Raw genomic sequence first — 25,492 nt, forward strand, 5'->3', positions numbered from 1 at the left:
GACTTTCTTGTTAAGCGAGGGCTAACTATGCTGTGAGAAGTCAGGATAATATCCTGGGTAGAGTGCAAAGGGAGTTAGAAATTCTGGTTTCTATTTAAGAAGAGGGAGTGTAGTGAGATAAAATGATTATAGCTTTACTTTTCTGGCTGAAAGGCACATTAGAGGTTCTCACAGTTTAACATATCTTAGAATCACTTGGAGGGCTTGTTAAAATATAGATTCCTGGATCCTTCATACTACCCCTGCTTCAGTAGATCTGGAGTAGGTCCCAAGAAATGTTATTTCTCAGAGATTCCCAGGTGATGTTGCTCCTGGTCTGGGGACCATGCTTAGAGAACCACGGGTCTGTAGCCTTCTTAGGAGTTGTCATTAAATGCTTAAATAGGAAAGCCATTTCAAGTGTTAAGGTATGTCAGTAGAATTCACAAACAACATTTAACTTTTATATAACAGTATCTCTTTCATTTCACTTATATGAGCAAACTGAAGATAAGCATTATGACATAGTTGAAAAAAATACTGATTTGTCACAGAAAACCTGGATTCAAGTCCCATTTCTGCTATTTAGGAATCTATTATTAATCTTGGATAAATTACTTCTGTGACCCATTTTTCAACTACAACATGAACTAATTTCTATAGTATCTCAGGGTTTTATTGTGAAGTTTAGGTAAATTGATGTTTATGAAGATATTGTGAATGTGAACATCGCTAAGGTTTATTAAATGTAAAATATTAAGAGGTGTGACGATCCTGTTTTATAGACTGACTGAAAGAATAGCCAGTGCACCTAAGGGCGAACTACTGAAGAGAATTCTTAACCCATTACTTCGTGAGTAATCCTACAATGAAATGTTTGCAAGATTTAGTTTTCAAGAATATATTCAGATCTTTTATATTTCTGGTAGAAAATTAGAGTGACTTTGATAAATGTAGAAAGTAGTTTAAAATGACCTTTTATGTAATAAGAATATTTCAATGGAGATGTTTATTATACCGTAGAGTTTGAAACTTCCTTTATCTGTTAGATTTTATTTAAAAGCAATACAGTTGTGTAAACTAATAGTGTATTATCTAGCACTTTAGCGCTAGGTATAGTATTCTAAGAAATTAGTATTTTTAATGTTTTCCTTGTGAATTTCCGTTTAATAAGTACTTGGCTTAACTTTTTTATTGGTGGGTCTCAGGGCATCCAGCGTCTACCAGGCCTCTTTGCTACTTGATGAAGATAATCCAAAATACCATTATATTTAAGAAGATTATCATTTATGCATATGTAGGGAATGTGGAAAAGATATTGGAGTAGTAGGTGCCCTTGATAACTGAGCTTTAGGCTGTTATTCTTCCTCTTCTATGAAATTAGAAATCATTAGAAAGTTATTGTTAGAATTTTCCAATTGTTAGTATAATATGGGTAAAATTAATAAATTTGGATTAAGCCAGAGACTGATTCTGGCATATTCCTATAATTTTTGAAATCAGGTAGTATAAATCCTCTTTTTTTTCAAAGTTGTTTTGGCTAGTCTAGCTCCTTTGCATTTTTATTTTACTTTGCCAAGGCTGCTATAATACAGTACACCAAAAATGGATTGGCTTTTATAAAGGGGATTTATTTAGTTAAGAATTTACAGTTCTTCAGAAGAAAGGCAGGTATCTTTTCTCTGGATTTCTGTCACATGGGAAGTGTTTCAGTTTGCTAATGCTGCCAGAATGTAATATACCAGAAATGGTATATTTATATACTTTTATTAAAGGGAATTTATTAAGTTACAAGTTTACAGTTCTGAGGCCTTTTTAAAAATGTCTAAGGCACCCAGAGAAATATCTTGACTCCAGAGAAAGCCTGGTGTCTGTCACATGTGAAAGCACTTAGCTGGTGTCTGCTGGTCCTTGTACCTGGTTCCATTGCTTTCAGCTTCTGATTCCAGTGGCTTCCTCTCTGAGCATCTGTGAGTCCTCAGCTGCTCTGGGGCAAAATTCTGGGTTTCACCTGTTAGCTTAGCATTTCCTGGGGCTGGAGATATCTTCTCTTTAGGTTCTGGCTATTTCTGTGAGTGCTTCCTTAGCGTACGAATTATTTCTGTGTCTATCACCAAATGTCTGTGTCTGTGTCTCTGTCGGCTCTTTTAAGGATTCTAGTAAACTAATCAAGACCCACCCCGAATGGGCAGAGCCATATCTCCATCTAATCAAAAGTTTGCATCCACACTTGGGTGTGTCACATCTCTATGGAAACAACCTAATCAAAAGGCCCTCTGCAATATTGGATCGAGATTAAAAGAACATGGGTGCCCTCACAAGATTGGATTTAGGATGAGAAGAACATGGCTTTTCTGGGGTATATAACAGTTTCAGACCAGCAGAGGAAAGCACATGGTGATGTCTGCTGGCCTCTCCCGGCTTCTGTGTTCAAATGGCTTTCCCTGGGGTGTGTCCTCTCTGCATCTCCAAACGTCTGGGTTTGCATAGGTGCTGAGCTGGGCTGCGCTGAGCTCCTCTCCCTTCTGACTCTTCTTTTAAGCCTCTAGCCAATCAAAATAAACTGTCCCTCATTGTGGAAGGCACTCCCCTTAGCCAACTGCCGATATAATCAACCATAGATGAATTTCACATGCTGATGATTTAAGTTCACAGCAGCAGAACAACTGGACACCATCATCTGGCCAAGTTGACACCTGAACCTAACTACTACAATTTCCTTATAAATTTTAGGACTATTTTATTAACTTTTTATTCCCCCCCCCAAAAAAAAACCCTGTTGGGATTTTGATAGGGATTATGCTGAATCCATATATCAATTTGAGGAAAATAACCATCTTAACTATATTGACTTTTCTAATCCATCCATTTCTTTAGATCTTTAGTTTCTCTCAGCAGTGTTTTACAGTTTTCAGTGTATAAAGCTTATATTTCTTTTGTGAAAACTTATTTGTAAGTATTCTATTCTTTTTGTGAATGAAATTGTTTTTCTAGCAATTGATTTTTTGTATATTGTTTTGTATACTACAAATTTGTTAAACTCACTTATTAGTTCTACTTCTTTTATGGATTCCTTTAGGTTTTTTAGAATATAGGATCGTGTCGTCTGTGAATCAAGATTCTTCCTTTCAGATCTGGACAGCTTAAATTATTTAATGTATTTATTTACTTTTACCTTATTGTACTAGTTAGAACCTCCAGTACAGTGTTGAATAGCGATGGTGAGCTTGCACACTTTTGCCTTATTCCTGATCTTATGGAAAATGTTATCTTTCCCCATTAAATATGTTAGTTGTACGTTTTTTGTAGGTATTCTTTATCATGTTGAGGAGGTACCCTTCTGTTTCTGTTTGTTGAGAATTTTTGTTAGGAATTGGTGTTGAATTATTTTCAAATAGTTTTTCTGCATCTATTGAGATGGTCATGTGGTTTTTGTCCTTTATTATTGTTAATCTATTTTTGAATGTTAAGCCAACCTTGTATTCCTATAGTAAATGCCACTTGGTCATGGTTTAAAATCTGTTTTATATGTGGCTGAATTCCATTAAATTTCTATAACTTTTGTACTGACTTGATAAGTTTATTGTGGTTTCACATTTCTCCAAATACTTGAATTGTCATTTCTAATGACATTTCAAAATAGGTATAAACTAATTGTTATTTTCACTGGCTACTGTTATTGAGTAGATAATTTATACTGGGATAAAAATTTATACTATTTTTGGAATGTTAAATTTATAGGAAAATACTAAAAATAATACTCTGTTTTTATAGCCTATGGACCAGCTCTCATTGAACACTGTCTTATAGAAAATGGATTCTCTGGCAATGTCAAAGTGGATGAAAAATTTGAAAGTAAAGGTATATCTGAATGGCTAAAGTTTGGTCTATATTTCCTTTTGTAAAAACTATAAAAATTAGTTCATTTCCTGGAGCCTCTCCATGCCAAAAGTAAAAAAAAACTATAAAAATTATTTCTATAAAAGTAATGAGCAAGCGTTTGACTTATGCATGTCCTGTACATTTGGGTATTCCTGGCTTCATACTCTCATGTGGTGCTTGATCAGGAGCAATGTACAGTTCAGTCTCGACCTACGTTACTACCTGTTCTCTTAGAATATTCTCCACTCCAGCGGTTTCTCTGATTCAAGTCTTGAAGGAGTTGAATTCTTAACCTTCTAAATCAGAACCGGAATGCTTCTATAGATAGAACTATTTGTGAATTACTCATGAATACAGTACAGTTGTATTGTAGTGTGGCTATGTGATAAATAAATTAGGCTTTTGTAACTACTTTGGGAACTTAACTGCCAGAATAGGATGATTTTAGAGGAAATATAAGGAAAATGGAAGATTTGAGTTAGGCAAATTTTGACTTGCAGATTCTCTTAGCAGAGTTGTTTTTTTTGCTTGGCAGGCACTGGGAGTTGAACCTGGGTCTCCAGCATGGCAGGCGAGAACCCTGCCTGCTGAGTGACCGTGGCCAACCCTTGGCAGAATTTTTAAAAATCGTTCTTGGTGTTTATATTTTTTGTATATAACATTCCTTAAGATATTAAGGATAGTAATTTTCGCATTGTAGATTTTGTTTAAAAATACAAATTCAAAGTGAGTACTTCAATTCCTGGAGTATACTAAATTCAGTGCAGTCCTAATCAAAATGCCAGTAGATATTGTTTTTGCTATTACTATTGTTTTTTGTTTGTTTTTTATAAAATGTACCTGCTATCATCTGGAACAAAAGCATGTGAAAAACGTTTGGGAAAATTGAAAAATAATAGTAATAATGGGAAATAACCCTTTCATAGATTAAAATGTATTATGAAGCTACAATAATTAAAACAGTAAGTTTTGGATAAGTTATAGATAGATAAAGAATGCAGAAACAGACCCAAATGTATATGGGTACTTAGTATATGAACAAGATGCCTTTCAGATCATCAGGAGAGAGATAGATTCAATAAAAGCTATTGGAATAAGACTAGCCACAACACACCCTTATTTACATGTCATATATTAAACACAAACATGAAATCACTCTGTGTAATTTTCTTAATTCTTTACGTTATTTCACATTTCTGTTTTTCTGCATTGGTTGATAATATTGACACTCGTGATTGCTGTTCCTCTTTCCCTTTTTATTCTCCCATTAGATATTAAGAAAATACTTGTTTGTCTACAGATAGCAGAAGACTATATGAAAACAGCATCTGACTTCAGTGGAAAGGTATACCACATAAACTTATTATTGTGGTTTTGTTTTTTTTTTTTTGATTTTCAAAGTTTAAATTCTCATTATAGCATCTCTCTTAGTAAATTTTATTTCATAGTTTGGAAAATTGACATCTGTTATCTGCCTGTTCTAGGGTAGTTTTTTAAACAATTGCTGTTTGTAATTTTTGTTCTGTGTGATTTTTGCTCTATGTCTTTTATAGGAAGTCCTATGTCAAGATAATATTGGAAATATTTTTAAAATATTAAAAATATCTTTTCTTAGGTTGCTTTTAGATAGAGAAGCACATTTTAATTTGCTAGCACTTTTCAAAACCTTGGTGATTAACATTCCTTCAATAGGTAACATCCTTTGAATTATCTCATACTTTATACATGTCCCCTTATTTCAAGGTACAACTTCACTTACAATCTGAGGGGTCAAAGATTCTAATTAGTTTTAGCTAAAATCAGTGGGTACTTTCTCTAATAATTTGCTTAAAATGAGAATCCTTTTGCCTTTTTTTAAATTTTAGAGCATCTGAAAGGAAAGAAAAAAATAAAAGCACACATAATCCCACCCCTTTTTCAGATGGTGATTAGTTTTCATTGTCTTGTTTTATCTTTTCCGTATAATTAAACCAGTATTTTCAAACAGTACACATCAGGCCTAAACAAATCATTGTGAAAAGTGATACAATTGATAGATGTAACCAGTTATTCATAACTAAAATAATTTTAAGATAATAAAGTTAACATCAGTAGTAGAAAGTAAACCTTCATTAATTATGGATAGAAATAAATTTTAATGATGGATTTTTGTAGGGATATATCATTCAGAAAAGAGAAGTAAAACCAAGCCTGGAAGTAGATAAACCAACTGAAGACATACTCACGTAAGTATGTGGACATGGAGCAGTTTGCTCTGGGTGGTTTTTGAGTATTCCTGAATGTGATATAAATGTGTGTTACAGGAATAAATGTGTTTTACAGGTATGAGGAATTTCATCCTTTCTTGTTTTCTCAACATTCACAATGTCCATATATAGAATTTGAATCATTTGACAAGGTAGGTTTTCCAGTTTTCTTTGGCTAGTTAAATAGCATGATATGTGTTTAAATTAATTTTAAACTGCTTTGATTGAGAAATTGAAAATAGTCTTGCTTCACAATGCAGTCACAGCTGTCAGAAACTTACTTGTTTATAGTTTGTTTTAAGTTGAAAGACTAAAGATTTGAATTTAGGTTGATTCTTTATACTGTTTAGCCATGCAATACATTTACTAGAAATCTGTTCAAGTTATTTGAGTGGTGTTATAAAACAAAATATGTAAAAGATTGTGAGTATGCAAGTAGAAATAGGCACTATACTTTTTTTAACTAGTTATTGTCTTTTTTAATAAGGCCGTGGATGAATTTTATTCCAAGATAGAAGGTCAGAAAATAGACTTAAAAGCTTTACAACAGGTATGATATTAAAAACACTTACATTATACCAGTTATTCTCTGTGGAGTTTGATGGGTGGATGATGCTGATGCTTTTATGTGGGAATGGGCAGCCTTTCAGTAGCATGGGAACTCTGATCTCTGTGGATGAAGGTCCAGGGGAGGGCTTGTGGCTGACAAGCATGTCTTCATTCATTCCATCAGTTTATCAGCTATTCTCTGAAAAGGAAAATACAGTGGAAGGGTGAGGCCTGTTATTTATATCCTGCTGTTATTTGCTTTAGTACAACAACCCACTTCTTCTCAAACTGCTATTAAGGGAATACTGTTTTGGGGAGATTTTAAATAAGCCAGAGAGGGGTAAAGCTTTTTTCCTTTACAAATATATGTATTTATTTATCATTAAAGTTAAAAAAGATTTTTTAAACAGGTTTTTTAAACCAGTCATTTAATATGCTTTGTGTTTTTTTCAGGAGAGTTTAATATGGAGTGTTCTGAAAGCACATTTGACCATGTTTTTAGAACATTTACCACTAATTTGAAGGGGATTTAATTTTTTGAAAGGAGTAATAAAGTCTTAAAAATTTGCATGCAAAAATTTGATATTATGTAATTGCCTTACTCTCCCCCTATTTTAAAAAATTAATAATAGCATAATTTCAAAGCCTGTGGGTGGATGAATTGCATGTTGTGCGTACCACATGGTGATAGCACTTCAGCTAGTGAACAGACACTTTGCTTTAACATTTGACCTCCTGTTTTTCTGTGTATCAGTATATTCATGAATTATTTTGACATTCATTTTGTGTTCTTTTAATAGTTACCATTCTTGTAATTTAAATCTTTCTAATATTTGTAATAATTTCACTCAGCATTCAAACACTTATTAATTGGTGATACTATTACTGTTAGAAAATTCACTCCAAAAATCAATAATTTGAAATGCAAATTAGGTATGATAAAATGTTAGATAGAAGGTCAAATAATTATCATGAGACTTTGTGCTGTTCAATTAGAAAAAAAGAGTACCTTAGGGATGCATATCTTACATAAAATGCTACCTGCAGTTAAGATCCTTCCTATATAGAGAATAGGAGGTAGGCAAACAGGAGGTGTAATTTTGGAGCATGAAATACTTTGGGGTGGCATAGACTTTGGGGGAGTATATGGGGAATTTTAGCTAAATAGATAACATCAAGGGGGTAGAGCTGCGGGTGGGATAGTGAGTTTCAGGAGACAAGAGAAAGTAGTGTCTGGAAGTGAAATCTAATTTTAAAAACATCTTTTCTGTCAACAAAAGGAAAAACAAGCATTGAAGAAATTAGATAATGTCAGAAAGGATCATGAAAACAGATTAGAAGCTCTTCAGCAGGCGCAGGTATTATGTTTAGTTTTTTCACATGATTTTTTCAAAAATAATTTTAACTGGCAGTAGAGTAAATATGTTTTGCTTACTTCTTAAGGAAATAGATAAACTTAAAGGAGAGCTCATAGAAATGAACCTACAAATAGTTGACAGAGCAATTCAGGTAGTTCGAAGTGCTTTAGCCAACCAGATAGACTGGACAGAAATTGGATTAATTGTAAAAGAAGCCCAAGCTCAAGGAGACCCTGTCGCCAGTGCAATCAAAGAATTAAAGCTACAAACAAATCATGTTACAATGCTGCTAAGGTAAGTTGAACTCTTAGTTAAGCAGTTAATGTTTGTATTTATTTGCTGTTTAATTATTCTCTGTTTTCATTTTTAAATTTTCTTCTTGCCTTATACTTGGAAACTTATCCTTGAAGATATAGGAAAAAATTAACTTAATTTACCTTAAGCTCAATTTTGAAACTACTTAAGTACTCTAAAGCATTTATAACTTTATAGAGGAAAAATTGAAAATAAAAAAGTGATATCATTGACGTTAGTGAAATACTATTGAATATTTTTAATAGAAATCCATACTTGTTGTCAGAGGAGGAAGATGACGATGTTGATGGTGGCATCAATGTTGAGAAAAATGAAAGTGAACCTCCAAAAGGAAAAAAGAAAAAGCAAAAAAATAAACAGTTGCAGAAGCCTCAGAAAAATAAGCCGTTACTTGTTGATGTTGATCTCAGCTTGTCAGCATATGCTAATGCTAAAAAGTAAGTCATTTAAGTACAGATTTTAGGTAAAATGTTACCTGCAGTAAGTCAGTTAAAGTATTAAGGATGTTAAGAAGAATCTATAGTTTGCCTGTATATACTTCTTTTGGGTGAAACATTTTTTTATCTAGTTTTGTTCATTGTACAGCTCTATTTTCATGCAAAACAAATAAAATATATTGTGATTTTAAGAGTCTGAAACTTCTGAAATAACCTAAATAGAGTACTAAAGAACAAAGGTATTATTCAAGTTTAAGAGAAAATGTTTTTCTAGGTATTATGATCACAAGAGATATGCTGCTAAGAAAACACAAAAGACTGTTGAAGCTGCTGAGAAGGTACTTAATGTTTCTTAGAATGCATGTTAGCTGTTTTTCGCTGGTTTAATTCAATGGCCTTAACTATTTCTACTACTAGAATATGTTTTCTAATTCAGAATTACTTTCAAACTTAATTTTACTTAAAATGTGTGTATTTCCAGTACTTATTTCCTTTCCCAAACCAGCTCTTCCCCCAGTTTTCCCCTTGTTCATACTAAAAACATTGGGGTTGTTCTGGACTCTTCCAGAGTTCATGAGCAAATTCATTTGGCTCTTCTTTTAATGCATATCTAGAGTCTGGTCATTTTTGCCACTGACTCTTGTTGCCATCATCTCAGTCTTCATGTGCACTGTCACAGCAGCCTCTTAACCAGGTCTCTCCTCCTCTGCCTTTTTCACATTACAGTTGTTCCTACGGTAGCCATGTAATCCGTTCACATCAAAGAAAAGTCATTTTACTCCTCTCCTCGAAGTCTTCCAGTAGCTTCCCATCTTACCAATGAAATTCATAGCCCTTCCTCTGGCCTACAAGGTATCTTACATGATTTGTTCTCCTCTGACTTCATTGTCTACACTTCTCTATGCATACTCTTTTCCAGCCATACTGGGATCCTAGCTGCTCCTAAAACAGTGAAGCATGCTGTCCTCTCAGGGCCTTTGCATTTGCTGGTCTTTCTGTTGTAATCTTTTTCCCTCAGAAATTTTTATGGTTTGGTCCCTCCTTTTATTCACATGCAAATGAGACCTTACCAGAGAAGCCCTCTTTTTTATTTTCATTTTTTAAAAATTTTATTTATTAAACATACCAACATACAAGCACAAACATTCTTAACCATATGATCATTCCATTCTACATATATAACCAGTAATTCACAATATCATGACATAGTTTTATATTCATCATCATGATCATTTTTTAGAACATTTGCCTCAATTCAAAAAAAGAAATAAAAAGAAAACAGAAAAAAACAGTTACATACATACCATACCCCTTACCTCTCCCTTTCATTGATCACTAACGTTTCAGTCTACTAAATTTATTTTAACATTTGTTCCCCCTATTATTTATTTATTTTTAATCCATATGTTTTACTCGTCTGTTGATGAGATAGATAAAAGGAGCATCAGACACAAGGTTTTCACAATCACACAGTCACATTGTGAAAGCTATATCGTTATCCAATCATCTTCAAGAAACATGGCTACTAGAACAACGCTCTACATTTTCAGGCAGTTACTTCCAGGCTCTCCATTACACCTTAACTGAAAAGGTGATGTCTATTCAATGCATAAGAATAACCTCAAGGATAACCTCTGGACTCTAGAATCTCTCAGCCATTGACACTTCATTTTGTCTCATTTTGCTCTTTCTCCTTTTGGTTGAGAAGGTTTTCTCAATCCCTTGATACTGAATCCCAGCTCATTTTATGATTTCTGTCCCACATTGCCAGAAAGGTCCGCACCCCTGGGAGTCATGTCCCACGTAGACACGGGGAGGGTGGTGAGTTTTCTTGTCATGTTGGCTGAGAGAGAGGCCACATCTGAAGCAACAGAAGAGGTTCTCTTCGGGGTGACTCTTAGGCCTAATTTTAAGTAGGCTTGACTTATCCTTTGTGGGGTTAAGTTTCATATGAACAAACCTCAAGATTGGGGACTCAGTCTGTAGCTTTGGTTGTCCACACTGCTTGTGAGAATATCAAGAATTCTCTACTGGGGAAGTTGAATTTTCCTCCTTTCTCACCATGTCCCCAAGGGGACTTTGAAAATACTTTTTTGTTCACTGCTCAAATCATGACAAGCCCTTCTTCATCACTCTTTGCTTTTTCTTCTTAAATATAGACTCTACCCCTGCCAAATCACTTACTCAAATATTTGTCTTTCTTCTAGAATGTAGTTGCATGAAAGTAGAAAGTAAGCTCTTTTTTTCTTTTCCGTTGCCTTCGCTCAGCCCTAGAATATTGCCTGGGACCAAGTAAGGGCCTTAATATCAGTTAAATGAGTGGCCTCCATGATTAGGCTTTTATTTGTCTCTCCAACCTCATTTCTTGACATTTTTCTCTGTAATCACTACTTACTGTTCATGCTGCCCTTCTTATTATGCTTATCTCTTCATCCTGTTCTTTACCTTGATAACTCCTTTAATTCTTCAGGCTTCAGCTTAAATGCCATATCTTCAGAGATACCTGCTTTGACCATAATCCAGTATAAAGCTAGGTACCCTTTTTATACTCTCAGCATTGATAGATGCATTTGCCATAAGTTTATTTGAATGATTATATACTTAATATCCATCTCTTTTCCTAGACTGTAATCTCTGTGTCTTGTTTATTGTTGTATCTGTGGCATCTAGCCCAGAGCATCATACATGGACAGCACTCAGTAAGTATCTGGCAAATGAACAGGGCAGTTCTTTTTTTTTTTAATTTTTTATTAATTAAAAAAAATTACAAGAAACAAACATTCCCAACACATGCGCTCAGCAATTCACAATATCATCACATAGTTGCATATTCATCATCATGATCATTTCCTAGAACATTAACATCAATTCAGAAAAAGAAATAAAAAGACAACAGAAAAATATAACAAACAGAAAAAAAAATTCTGCATGCCATACCCCTTACTGATCCCTTTCATTGATCACTAACATTTCAAACTAAATCTATTTTAACATTTGTTCCCCCATTATTTATTTTTATTCCATATGTTCCTCTCATCTGTTGACAAGGTAGATAAAAGGAGCATCAGACACAAGGCTTTCACAATCACAGAGTCACATTGTGAAAGCTATATCATTATACAATCATCATCAAGAAACATGGCTACTGGAACACAACTCTTCATTTTCAGGCAGTTCCCTCCAGCCTGTCCATTACATCTTGGATAACAAGGTGATATCTACTTAATACATAAGAATAACCTCCAGGATAACCTCTCGACTCTGTTTGGAATCTCTCAGCCATTGACACTTTGTCTCATTTCACTCTTCCCTCTTTTGGTTGAAAAGGTTTTCTCAATCAACAGGGCAGTTCTTAATTTGTAGATCTTCCACAAGTATTTGGATACAGTAAATCTTTGACTTAAATTATTTTAAGTATTTGAAGCAAAAATATTTTCATTTCTTCGTTTTTTTCTTATGTGTGTGTGTTTGTAGATAACTGCCGTTTTGTAACATTATAAAAATTATTTTTTTGCCCTATGATTTACTTTGGTGTTATATAAATAAATTCTCAATCAACAAAAAATATTTAAAAAAAATTTTCTTATAAACAGGCATTCAAATCAGCAGAAAAGAAAACAAAACAAACCCTAAAAGAAGTCCAAACAGTTACCTCTATTCAGAAAGCAAGAAAAGTGTATTGGTAAGTGTTTTTACCTTTTTAAAATTGTTTTTATTTTAATCAAAATTATACGTCTACGTTTAAAAGATGAAGCAGTCCTACGAAGCTTGTTTCCAAAACCATTAACCTGTAGTTCTTTACATCCACACCTATAGCCTGCTCCCCTAGGGAAACACTTCTCACTTTTTAGGTTATTCTTTTGGTATTTAGGTATTTACTTCCATTTCTCTTAATAATATGCTTATATTGCTTCTTCACTTTTTTTGTGTGTTAGACCCCCATCTGTTGACATCCCATTATGGAAGATGAGGATTTACTCGCATTCCACCTGTACTCCATCACGTACATACATAACTGCCCAGCCTCCTGTGTACTTACAGTATGGTTTTGTCAAGATTGGTATTCAGCATTAACATTAAGAATATTAAAGTTCGAGTCATTGTTGACCCGTGTAATATATTCTGTGCTTTCTTTCCTGCTCAGTTTTTTGCCTTGTTTTTTTTTTTTTCATTTGCTTTTTTCTGTGTTCTTATCACTAATTTGTCTTCAAATTCATCTCTGAATGTGTTCAAACACATTGGACATCTATCATTTTCATCTGGACATCTTCCAGAAGTCTCCCCAGGAACTTTTTAACCTATTTTACTCTAGACTGGTTGCTCTCTAAGCATCTTAAGATCTCACTTTTTTGTTACTATGGAAGCTCTCTTTATGTGCACTCTGTTGGTTTCCATGTCCTGGATCTCATACTTCTTTCTTGATTAAAGGAGTATCTGTTTCAAAAACTTCATGAGAAGAGGTGCAAAGGAGGTACAATTTTTGAGATCTTGAATGTGCAAAAAATCTGTTTGCCTTTTCTACATTTGGCTGGATATAGGTTCTCGTTTAAAAGTGTGTGTTCTTCAGACTTTGTTCCGTTGTCGTGACGTTCAGAGTTGATCTTGTGAAATTTGTTGCTATTTTGATTTTTTTGTATTTTGAGAAACTTATTTTTGCTTTTCTATGAGCTTATACGATCTCTTTGTTTTCTCTTCAATTTTCTGAAATTCTGCAATGATGTGGGTTGGTGAGGATGTTTCATTCATTGTGCTGGATACTCTGTGGGCTCTTTTAATTTAGAAACTTTCAGTTCTAATAAATTTTTTGAAATATTTCTTAGAAAATTTCATGCCCATTGTTTTTCTTTTATTTTTTTCATAGACACATTACTGTTTAGATATGGGACCTCCTGAACTAATCTAATTTTCTTATATTCTCTGTTTTTCACCTCTCTCTTTTATTCTACATTCTGAGAGATTTCTTCTATTTTTTCAATCCTTCTACTAAATTTTAATTTAAAAAATTTTTTACTTCTACTGAATTTTTTATTTCTTCCTATCATGTCTTTAATTTTAAGAGCTCTTTTTTTTTGGTTCTTGGTTCCTTTTTTTTTTTATAACTTCCTGTTCTAGTTCCTCATAAATCTCTGAGAATAGTTATCATGTATTACAAGTTTTCTAGTATACTCTTCTTGAAGGTCTCTGTTTCCTTTAGGTTATTTTGTTTTCTGTTTGTTGGCTTTGTCTCCAGGTCTCATATTTGAGATGTTCAGTAATGTGTAGTGATCCTTTATTATTTGCTTACATTGTGTAGTAGCATTGAAATGATAATTGGAAGTTCTCTGTGAATGGGTGGGCTTGTAAGATGATCTTTGTGGGCCATTTTGTGTGGAAACCTTGGTGTCATTATCTTTAAATTTTTACTCTTGAGCTGATCACTCATGCTTGGAACATGAATATCTGGCTTGTCAGACTTTTGGGAGCTCAGTGGCAATAAAAGGTTGGCATTTTAAATATGCACTAATACGTAGGTTTATCTAATTGCCTTGTTTTACATATCCTTTACATATGGTAGTCCCACTTTATCAACTGTCCCATATTTATCCCAGTGCAGATACCGTCTTGGGTACCTTTTCTAGAGAATTAACCTCTGACCTTCTTTTAGGACACAGGGTGCAGAAGGGGCAGTAGCACACATTTTCAGAGCTAGGAAGGCCTAGGAAACTGCTTCTTGAATGGACTTTCAACCAGTTATCCTGTTTTTAACTCATTTAATTTTTTAAAAATATTTTTGTTATAAACAGTGACATAATAATAAAATATATTAAAAAAATTTTTTTTAAATTTTTAAGAAAATACCAAAAAAAAAACGCCAAACAAATGTAAACATTTATACCTTTTGATCATTCCATTCTGCATATATAATCAATAATTCACAGTATCATCACATAGTTGCATATTCATCATCATGAGCATTTCTTGAAACATTTGCTTCTATTTAGAAAGGGGAGGAGGGGCCAAGATGGCGGTTTCCTTAGGCCTGATTTTAAGTAGGCATGACCTATCCTTTGTGGGGTTAAGTTTCATATGAACAGACTCCAAGATTGGGGGCTCAGCCTATAGCTTTGATTGTCTGCACTGCTTGTGAGAATATCAAGAATTCAACTTGGGGAAGTTGAATTTTCCCCCTTTCTCATCATTCCATGAAAGGGACTTTGCAAATACTTTTTTTATTCACTGTTCAAATCACTCTGGCATTTCTTGGGGCATCACTCTCAAAGCAACAAAATCTTATGCCCTACTCAAGGTTCCATGTACTTATGGTGTTCAATTAAGCTGTCTACATAAGTTATATTAGGAAATGCACTAGTCAAAATATAAATTCTGTACCAAATATTTTTTGCTTTAGTCTCACCTATAAGGTAAAATTTTAAAACATTAATTACCACCTATTTTCGGCACCCTGCAGTAATGACATTCCTTTATTCTTCCACAAGCAAAAACATTTTTTAAATTTGTTCATTTAGTCATCATCATTATACACTCTAGGCATTCCTAGAGTATACCATCTCAGTCTTTATCATCTTTCTTTCTGATATCATTTGTGCCCCCAGCCCTCCTCTCTCTATCATTCTCACATTCAGCTTCATTCAGTGTTTTAACATAATTGTGTTACAGTTAGGTAGCATTGTGCTGTCCATTTCTGAGTTTTTACATTCAGTCCTGTTGTACAGTCTGTATCCCTTCAACTCCATTTACCCACCTCCTGTTGGTCTGTGTTACCAATGAAATTCTCCAAGTTTATTCACTAATGTCAGTTCATATCAGTGAGACCATACAGTATTTGTCCTTTTGTTTTTGACTAATCACACTCAGCATAATGTCCTCAAGGTCCATCCATGTTGTTACATACTTCATAAGTTTATTCTGTCTTATGGCTGCAGAATATTCCATTGTATGTATATACCACAATTTGTTTAGCCACTCATCTGTTGATGGACATTTTAGCTGTTTCCATCTCTTGGCAATTGTAAATAATGCTGTTATAAACATCAGTGTGCAAATGTCCATTTGTGTCCTTGCCCTCATGTCCTCTGAGTAGATACCTAGCAGTGGTATTGCTGGGTCATATGACAATTTTATATTTAGCTTTTTGAGGACCGGCCAAACTGCCTTCCACAGCGTTGTACCATTTGACATTCCCACCAGCAGTGGATAAATGTGCCTTTTTCTCCACATCCTCTCCAGCATTTGTCATTTTCTGTTTTATTGATAATGGCCATTCTGGTGGGTGTGAGATGATATCTCATTGTGGTTTTGATTTGCATTTCTCTAATCATCAGGGAAGTTGAGCATCTCTTCATGTCCCGTTTGACCATTTGTATTTCCACTTTTGAGAAGTGTCTGTTCAAGTCTTTTTCCCATTTTGTAATTGGGTTGGCTGTCTTTTTGTTGTTGAGTTGAACAATCTCTTTATAAATTCTGGATACTAGACCTTTATCTGATATATCGTTTCCAAATATTGCTTCCCATTGTGTAGGCTGTCTTTTTACTTCTTGATGAAGTTCTTTGATGCGCAAAAGTGTTTAATTTTGAGGAGTTCCCATTTCTTTCTTTCTTTCTTCAGTGCTGTTGCTTTGGGTGTAAGGTCTAGGAAACCACCTCCTAGTATAAGATTTGTATTTCCCTACATTTTCTACTAACAGGTTTATGGTCTTAGATCTAATGTTTAGGTCTTCGATCCATTTTGAGTTAATTTTTGTATAGGGTGTAAGATACGGGTCCCTTTTCATTCTTTTAGTTCTCTAGGCACCATTTATTGAAGAGACTGTTCTGTCCCAGGTGAGTTGGCTTGACTGCCTTATCAAAGATCAATTGTCCATAGATGAGAGGGTCTATATCTGCACACTCTATTCTATTCCATTGGTCAGTATATCTATCTTTATGCCAGTACCATGCTGTTTTGACCACTGTAGCTTCATAATATGCCATAAAGTCAGGTAGTGTGAGACCTTCAACTTCATTTTTGTTTTCCCTCAGGATACTTTTAGCTATTCGGGGCGCTCTGTCCTTCCAGATAAATTTGGTATTGGTTTTTCTATTTCTGAAAAGGTAGTTTTGGGGATTTTAATTGATATTGCATTGAATCTAAATGAATTTAGGTGGAGTTGACATCTTAACTAATTTCGTCTTCTAATCCATGAACATGATATGCCCTTCCATCTATTTAAGTTTTCTATGATTTTTTAAAACTATTTCTTGTAGTTTTCTTTGTGTAAGTCTTTTGTATCTTTAGTTAAATTTATTCCTAAGTATTTTATTCTTTTGGTTGCAGTTGTAAATGGAATTCTTTTCTTGATTTCCCCCTCAGATTGTTCATTACTAGTGTATAGAAACACGACAGATTTTTGAGTGTTGATCTTGTAACCTGCCACTTTGCTGTACTCATTTATTAGCTCTAGTAGTTTTGCTATGGATTTTTCAGGGTTTTCGACATATACTATCATATCATCTGCAAACAGGAGAGTTTTACTTCTTCCTTTCCAATTTTGATGCCTTGTATTTCTTTTTCTTGTCTAATTATTCTGGCTAGAACTTCCAACACAATGTTAAATAACAGTGATGATACTGGACATCCTTGTCTGGAAAGTTTTCAGTTTTTCCCCATTTAGGATGATGTTAGCTGTGGTTTTTCATATATTCCCTTTATCATTTTGAGGAAGTTCCCTTCTATTCCTATCCTTTGAAGTGTTTTCGATAAGAAATGATGCTGAATTTTGTCAAATGCGTTTTCTGCATCAATCGAGATGATCTTGTGGTTTTCCTGCTTTGATTTGTTGATATGGTGTATTACATTAGTTGATTTTCTTATGTTGAACTGTCCTTGCATGCCCTGGATGAATCCTACTTGGTCATGGTGAATAATTCTTTCAATGTGTTGCTGGATTTGATTTGCTAGAATTTTGTTGAGAATTTCTGCATCTACTGTCATTAGAGAGATTGGTCTGTAGTTTTCTTTTTTTGTAATATCTCTGACTGGCTTTGGTATGAGGGTGATGGCCTCGTAGAATGAGTTAGGCAGCTTTTCCTTCTCTTCAGTTTTTTTTGAAGAGTTTGAGCAGGATTGGTACTAATTTTTTCTGGAATGTTTGGTAGAATTCACCTGTGAAGCCATCTGGTCCTGGACTTCTCTTTTTGGGGAGCTTCTTAATGACTGATTCAATTTCTTTACTTGTGATTGGTTTGTTGAGGTCGTCTATTTCATCTTGAGTCAAAATTGGTTGTTCATGCCATTCTAGAAAGTTGTCCATTTCATCTACATTATCGTGTTTATTAGCATAAAGTTGCTTGTAGTATCCTGTCGTTACTTCCTTTATTTCTGTGGTTATGTCTCCTCTTCCATTTCTGATCTTAATTATTTGCAACCTCTCCCTTCTTCTTTTTGTCAGTCTTGCTAAGTGTCCATAAATCTTACTGATTTTCTCATAGAATCAACTTCTGGGTTTTTTTATTTTCTCAGTTGATTTCATATTCTCAATTTCACTTATTTCTTTCCTTTTGCTTGCTTTGGGGTTAGTTTGCTGTTCTTTCTCTACTTCTTCCAAGTGGACAGTTAATTCCTTGATTTTTGCCCTTTCTTGTTTTTTGATATAAGCATTTAGGGCAATAAATTTCCCTCTTACAGCTGCATCCAATAAGTTTAGATATGTTGTGTTTTCATTTTCATTTGCCTCGATATTTACTGATTTCTCTTGTAATTTCTTCCTTGACCCACTGGTTGTTTAAAAGTGTGTTGTTGAGCCTCCATATATTTGTGAATTTTCTGGCACTCTGCCTATTATTGATTTCCAACTTCATTGCTTTATGATCTGAGAAAGTGATATGATTTCAGTCTTTTTTATAAGTGTTTGGTATGATTTCAGTTTTTTTTATATCTATTGAGACTTGCTCTGTGACCCAGCATATGGTCTGACCTTGAGAATGATCCATGAACACTTGAGAAAAAGGTGTATCCTGCTGTTGTGGGGTGTAATGTTCTCTAAATGTTAAGTCTAGCTCATTTATTGTATTATTCAAATTATCTGTTTCTTTATTGATCCTTTGTCTAGATGTTCTGTCCATTGATGAGAGTGTGGAATTGAAGTCTCAAACTATTATGGTAGATGTGTCCATTTCTCTCTTTAGTGTTTTCAGTGTTTGCTGCATGTATTTTAGAGCATTCTGCTTCAGTGCATAAATATTTATGATTGTTACGTCTTTGTGCTGAATTGTTCCTTTTATTAATACATAGTATCCTTCATTGTCTCTTTTAACTGTTTTACATTTGAAGTCTAATTTGTTGGATATTAGTATAGGTGTACTCCTGCTCTTTTCTGGTTGTTATTTGCATGAAATATCTTTTCTCAGCCTTTCACTTTCAACCTGTGTTTTCCTTGGGTCTAAGATGTGTTTCCTGTAGACAGCATATAGATGGGTCCTGTTTTTAAATCCATTCTGCCAGTCTATGCCTTTTGATTGGAAAGTTTAATCCATTAACATTTAGTGTCATTACTGTATGGTAGTACTTTCTTCTACCATTTTGCCTTGTGGATTTTATATGTCATATCTAATTTTTCTTCTTTTTACCTTTACTGATAGTCTTCCTTTCTATACTCTTCTCCACACCTCTTTCTGTCTTTTTGTATCTGTCTCTAGTGCTCCTTGAGTATTTCTTGCAGAGCCGATCTCTTGGTCACAAATTCTCTCAGTGATTTTTTTGTCTGAAAATGTTTTAATTTCTCCCTCTGTTTTGAAGGACAGTTTTGCTGGATATAGAATTCTTGGTTGGCAGTTTTTCTCTTTTAGTAATTTAAATATATCATCCCACTGTCTTCTTGCCTCCATGGTTTCTGCTGAGAATTCTACACATAGTCTTATTGGGCTTCCCTTATAGTTGATAGATTGCTTTTCTCTTACTGCTTTCAAGATTCTCTTTCTCTTTGACCTCTGACATTCTGATTAGCAAGTGTCTTGGAGTACGTCTGTTTGAATCTATTCTCTTTGGTGTACACTGCACTTCTTGGATCTGTAATTTTAAGTCTTTCATAAGAGTTGGGAAATTTTCAGTGATAATTTCCTCCATTAGTTTTTCTCCTCCTTTTCCCTTCTCTTTTCCTTCTAGGACACCCACGATACATATATTCCTGCACTTCATATTGTCATTCAGTTCCGTGAGTCCCTGTTCATATTTTTCCATTTTTTCCCTATATTTTCTTTTGTTTGTCAGATTTCAGATGTTCTGTCCTCCAGTTCACTAATCCTGTCTTCTCCCTCTTGAATTCTACCATTGTAGGTTTCCATTGTTTTTTTCATCTCTTCTACTGTGCCTTCTGTGATGATTTGTTTTTTCAGACTTTCAATTTCTTCTTTTTGTTCATTCCTTGCCGTCTTTATATCCTCCCTCAGTTCATTGATTTGGTTTTTTATGAGGTTTTCCATGTCTGTTTGTACATTCTGAATTAATTGTTTCAACTCCTGTATCTCATTTGAATTGTTGGTTTGTTCCTTTGACTGGGCCATAACTTCAATTTTCCTAGTGTGATTTGTTATATTTTGCTGGCATCTAGGCATTTAATTACCTTAATTAGTTTATTCTGGAGATTGTTTTCACGTCTTTTACCTAGGGTTTTCTTGCTGGATGAATTTGTTGTCTGTCTGTTCTTTGACACTCAGTTCAGCTTTTTCTGGGCCACTAACTTAGATTTTGTTTAACAGAGGAGAATTTTTCAGTTCTTGTTTTCTTGTTTTTTGCCCTGCTTGTGTGGTGCCTTTCCCACACACACACTTAGGAGGGTCTACTTAGATATTATAGACCCCAGCCGGATTTTCCCAGACCAAACTGGCCTCCTATCAGGAGGAAAGAGTCACCTGCGTCAGTTTTCCCTGAGGGTGAGACCCAGCCAGTTGAACTTTTCTGTGAAGTCTCTGAGCTCTGTTTTTCTTATCCAATCCAGTATGTGGTGCTTGTCTGCCTGCAGGTCCCACCAGCATAAGATGATGCAGTAACTTTAACTTTGGCAGACTCTCCCTGCTGGGGACATGGTGAAGACAGAGTGGAGTTTCTAGGCTGGTTTTAATGGCTTCAAATTTCCAAGCCCTGGGGTCTGAATTCCTTGAGGAAGAAATTCCACCAGAGTTGGGCTTCACCCCTCCCCTGGGGAAGGCACAGGCTCCAGACAAGCTCTCAAAGAAGCACGTTTCTGCCTATGGCTGGGGCAGTTGCAGCCTGAGGAGCCCTGCTGCTGTATCCAAGGGCAGCTAAGCCTCTGTAGAAACATAGCCACCAAAACTGTTTCTTTATTTTTTTCTTTTTCCATCAGCCCTGTCCCCTTAGTGCCAGGGCAAAAATCAGCAACCTCTGCTTTGATCAGGTTCACCTGAGCTGGGGGCCTAATTTTAGTAGTCAGAATTTGTGAATTAATTCCACAGTTGGCGTTTGGTTGAGCTTAGCCCCTGCTGCTGATAAAGGCTCTTTCTTTTCCCTCTGGGAAGCAGCCATGGGGGAGGGGCGCTGACTGCCACAGCTTGGGGAACTCATGGTTCTGGGGGGCTCACAGCTGGTCCAGTTGGTCCACACTGTGGTACACTGTGTGTCCGGTCACTGATGTGGCCCCAGGATGTGTTCTGTACTGTTCCTGGTTATTTTGTAGCTGTTGTGGGGGACGAAGTAAATCCCACACCTTGCTAAGCTGCCATCTTGGCTCATCCCCCCCCCAATTAATTTTTTTTTTTTTTTTAACATTTACTCCTCTCCAGTAAAAGAAAGAAGAAAGAAAAAAACTCATACCCACCTATACCCCTTACCACTTCCTTTCATTGACCACTAGTATTTCAATCTACTCAATTAATTTTAACCCTAATCCTGTTACTTGTTTATTTTTTTATCCATATTTTTTACTCATCTGTCCATACCATAGATAAAGGGAGCATCAGACACAAGGTTTTCATAATCACGCAGTCACATTTCGAAAGCTAAATCGTTATACAATCATCTTTAAGAAACATGGCTACTGGAACACAGCTCTACAGTTCAGGCACTTCCTTCTGGCCTCTCTAATATACCTTAAACTAAAAAGGGGATAGCTATATAATGAATAAGAATAACCTCCACAGCCTCTCTACTCTGTTTGAAATCTCTCAGCCACTGATACTTTATTTTGCCTCAATTCTCTCTTCCCCCTTTTGATCAAGAAGGTTTTCTCAATCTTTCGATGCTGAGTCCTAGCTCATTCTAGGATTTCTGTTCCACATTGCCAGGAAGGTTTACGCCCCTGGAAGTCATGTCCCATGTAGAGAGGGGGAGGATGGTGAGTTTGCTTTATCATGTTGGCCAAGAGAGAGGCCACATCTGAGCAACAAAAGAGGTTCTTTGGGGATGGCTCAAAGACCTGATTTTAAGAGGGTTTAGTCTATTCTTTGTGAGAATAAGTTCCATAGAGACAAACCCCAAGATTGAGGACTCAGCCTATTGATTTGGTTGTCATCACTGCTTGCGAGAATATCAGGAATTCTCCAAATGGGGAAGTTGAATTTTCCCCCTTTCTTACCACACCCCCTATGGGACTTTGCAAATGCTTCTTTATTCACGGTTCAGTTTACTCTGGGATTTATTGGGGCATCACACTAACCTGGACAAACCTATAAAATCTCATGCTCTGTTCATGGTTCCATGTACTTATGGTGTTCAGTTAAACTGTCCATGTAAGTTAATTTAGAAATCACTAGACAAAATATAAATTTTGTACCAAATAAACATTTCTTGCTTTAGTCTCACACAGAAATTGAAGTTTTAAAATATGAATGACCATCTGTATTCAGCACCCTGCAATGTTGACATTCCTTTGTTCTTCCTCATGCAAAAACATTTAATTTGTACATTTAGTCACTATGATTGTACGCTCTAGGCGTTCCTAGATTATACCTTCTCAGTCTTTATTGTTTGTCTTTTCTTCTGGTTTCATATGTGCCTCCAGCCCTCCTACTTCATTCAGTGTACTTACATTATTGTGCCACAATCAGGTAGTATTGTGCTGTCCATTTCTGAGTTTTTACAGTCAGTCTTATTGCCCATTCTCTATCCATTTAGCTCCAATTACCCAGTCTCTACCCTTTTTCTATCTCCTGATAACCTCTGTTCTTAACTGTAAATTCTCCAAATTCTCTCATTAATGTTATCAGTGAGACCATATAATATTTGTCCCTTTGTTTCTGATCAGTCTAACCAGCATAATGTCCTCAAGGTCCATCCGTGTTGTTACATACTTCATGACTTTATTCTGTCTTACCGCTGCATAATATTCCATCATATGTATACACCACAGTTTATTTAGCCACTCGTCTGTTGATGGACATTTTGGCTGTTTCCATCTCTTGGCAATTGTAAATAATGCTATTATAAACATCAGTGTGCAAATGTCCGTTTGTGTCCTTGCCCTCATGTCCTCTGAGTAGATACCTAGCAGTGGTATTATCGAGTCATATGGCAATTCTATATTTAGCTTCTTGAGGAACGGCCAAACTGCCTTCTACAGTGGTTGTACCATTTGATATTCCCACCAGCAGTGGATAAGTGTGCCTCTTTCTCCACATCCTCTCCAGCATTTGTCATTTTCTGTTTTATTGATAATGGCCATTCTGGTGGGTGTGAGCTATCTCATTGTGGTCTTGATTTGTATTTCCTAGTAGCCAGGAATTTAACTCTATCTCAAACCCTGTTTCTAGAAGTATCTTGTTAAGTTTTGAGTATTTTTTTGGGTTTTACAGTATAAATTGAATTGGTCAGGTTAGGATTCAACTTCTTGTTTGATCACTTGTCCATTTGTTTTCTCTCTTTCAAAATTCTGTTCCTTTTGTTTCCCCTCTCTATCTTTTTAAAATACTTATTACTATTTAAAAAACTTTTAATAGCTCTATTCCTGAGCAGGATTGGCTCATAATTTTTGTTTTTTTGTGATATTCTTGTTAGGTGTTCATAAGAAGGTCATGCTGCCTTATAAAACAAGTTGGGAAGTATGCTTTAAAAAATTATCCTTAAATATTTGATGGAATTCACCTGTGAAGCTGAGTGGTCCTGGAGTTTTCTCTATGGGAAAGTCCTTCATTACAGATTAAAATTCTTTAATAAGGACTACTCAGATTTTCTAGTTTGGGTATGTAGTATTTTTCTAAGACTTTGTCTATTTTTATATAAATTTTGAAATATATTGGCAAAAAGTTACTTGTAATAGTTTTATGAACTTTTTAATACCCCTAGGATTTTGTGTGACATCCCCTATTTTATTCCTGCTATGTGTTGTTTGTGCCTGCTGTTTTTCTCGATTAGTTTGGCCATAGGGTTTTCAGTTGTGTTAATATCTATGAAGAATCAATTTTGACTGTAGATCTCCTTTATTATGTACGTATAATATATTTAATTTCTACTTTTCTTTGAGTTTCATTCATAATTCCCTTTCTAATTTCTTGAGATGAACACTTCACTTTTCACTTTTTCCCCCCAGACTTTTTTCTTTTCTAATATATAAAATTAAAGCAATAAATTTCATTCTAAGCCTGGCTTTTTAATTGTATCCCAAAGTTTTGTTAGGTAGTATTTTCATTGACATTCATTTTGAAGTATTTTCTAATTTCCATTGTGATTTCTTTCACCCAACATTATTAGAAGTGTATTTATTAATTTCCAAATATATGGGGCTTTTTGGTTATCTTTTTATTATTGATTTCTGGCTTAATTAGAATAACGGTCAGGTGTTGTTCGGAATCATCTTGAGCCTTTGACATTTGTTGTTGGGATTTACTTTATGGTCTACCATATTTATGGACAGCTTTATTTATAAACATTCCATGTGTAGTTGAAAAGAGTGTCTATTCTATCATTATTGGGTGCCTTTTTCTAAATACATCAATTAGGTCAAGTTTATTAATCATGTTATTAAAATTTTTGATATGTTTACTAATTATTATAAACATACTGTGATTGTTCAGTTGTCTGTTTCTTCCTTAACTTTTGCACATTTTTGCTTTATATATTTTGAGGCCATGTAATTAGGTGATAAAATAAAGAATTATCTTCCTGTTGATTTGAGTCTATTATCAACCTTAAAAAAATAATTGATTGGAGCCTGTTACCAACTTTTAAAAATAAGTATCCTCCTAACTTGTAACAATTTTAACCCTAAAGTGTGCTTTGTCACATATTATAACTAAAATCAGCTTTCCTTTGGTGGGTGTTTTCATGGTACATCCTTTTTCATCATTATATTTCAGCCTTTCTATATTCTCTTATTTTAAAGGAGCATATATATCATTGACAGTATTTGCCTTTTACCCAGAGTATGTAGTACATTCACATTTCTTGTAATTTCTTATATATTTGAGTTTAAATCCCATCTTCCTATTTGTTTTCTATTTGTCCCATTTGTTCTGTGTACCTTTTATTTTTCTTTCTTTTAGTTAGTTGTTTTTCATTAGCTTGCTAGTTGTACATTCCTTTATTAGGATTACAACACACATCCTAGAGGTATCTCTCCTATTCTCTTTGTCTTTGTGAGTCTCTGTGTTTTAACAAACTTCCTTACTTGCAATAGAGAAATGATTAAATAAATTATAGTACATCTAATCAACAACAAGAAAGATATGTGTTTTTAAGGAAAAAAGAAAAGTAATGTTTAGAACAGTGTATGTTGCAGCTAAAAAAAATGAGGGAAAGATA

The 25,492-nt window shown here is 34.8% G+C and overlaps 1 protein-coding gene across 3 annotated transcripts in view; it reads left to right on the forward strand.

Moving 5' to 3' along the window:
- NEMF (nuclear export mediator factor) overlaps positions 1-25,492 on the forward strand; it is a 76,388-nt gene that overhangs the window by 26,317 nt on the left and 24,579 nt on the right. For all 3 annotated transcript variants that reach the window (XM_077126818.1, XM_077126817.1, XM_077126819.1), the window contains exons 7-17: positions 765-832; positions 3,754-3,840; positions 5,133-5,206; positions 6,016-6,086; positions 6,184-6,259; positions 6,595-6,657; positions 7,937-8,014; positions 8,100-8,308; positions 8,575-8,766; positions 9,041-9,104; positions 12,360-12,448. In XM_077126818.1, coding sequence (XP_076982933.1) covers positions 765-832; positions 3,754-3,840; positions 5,133-5,206; positions 6,016-6,086; positions 6,184-6,259; positions 6,595-6,657; positions 7,937-8,014; positions 8,100-8,308; positions 8,575-8,766; positions 9,041-9,104; positions 12,360-12,448 — 1,071 coding nt within the window. The remainder of the gene's footprint in view (positions 1-764; positions 833-3,753; positions 3,841-5,132; positions 5,207-6,015; positions 6,087-6,183; positions 6,260-6,594; positions 6,658-7,936; positions 8,015-8,099; positions 8,309-8,574; positions 8,767-9,040; positions 9,105-12,359; positions 12,449-25,492) is intronic.

Source organism: Tamandua tetradactyla, chromosome 14 (assembly GCF_023851605.1).
Source record: "Tamandua tetradactyla isolate mTamTet1 chromosome 14, mTamTet1.pri, whole genome shotgun sequence".
Taxonomy (NCBI): Eukaryota; Metazoa; Chordata; class Mammalia; order Pilosa; family Myrmecophagidae; genus Tamandua; species Tamandua tetradactyla.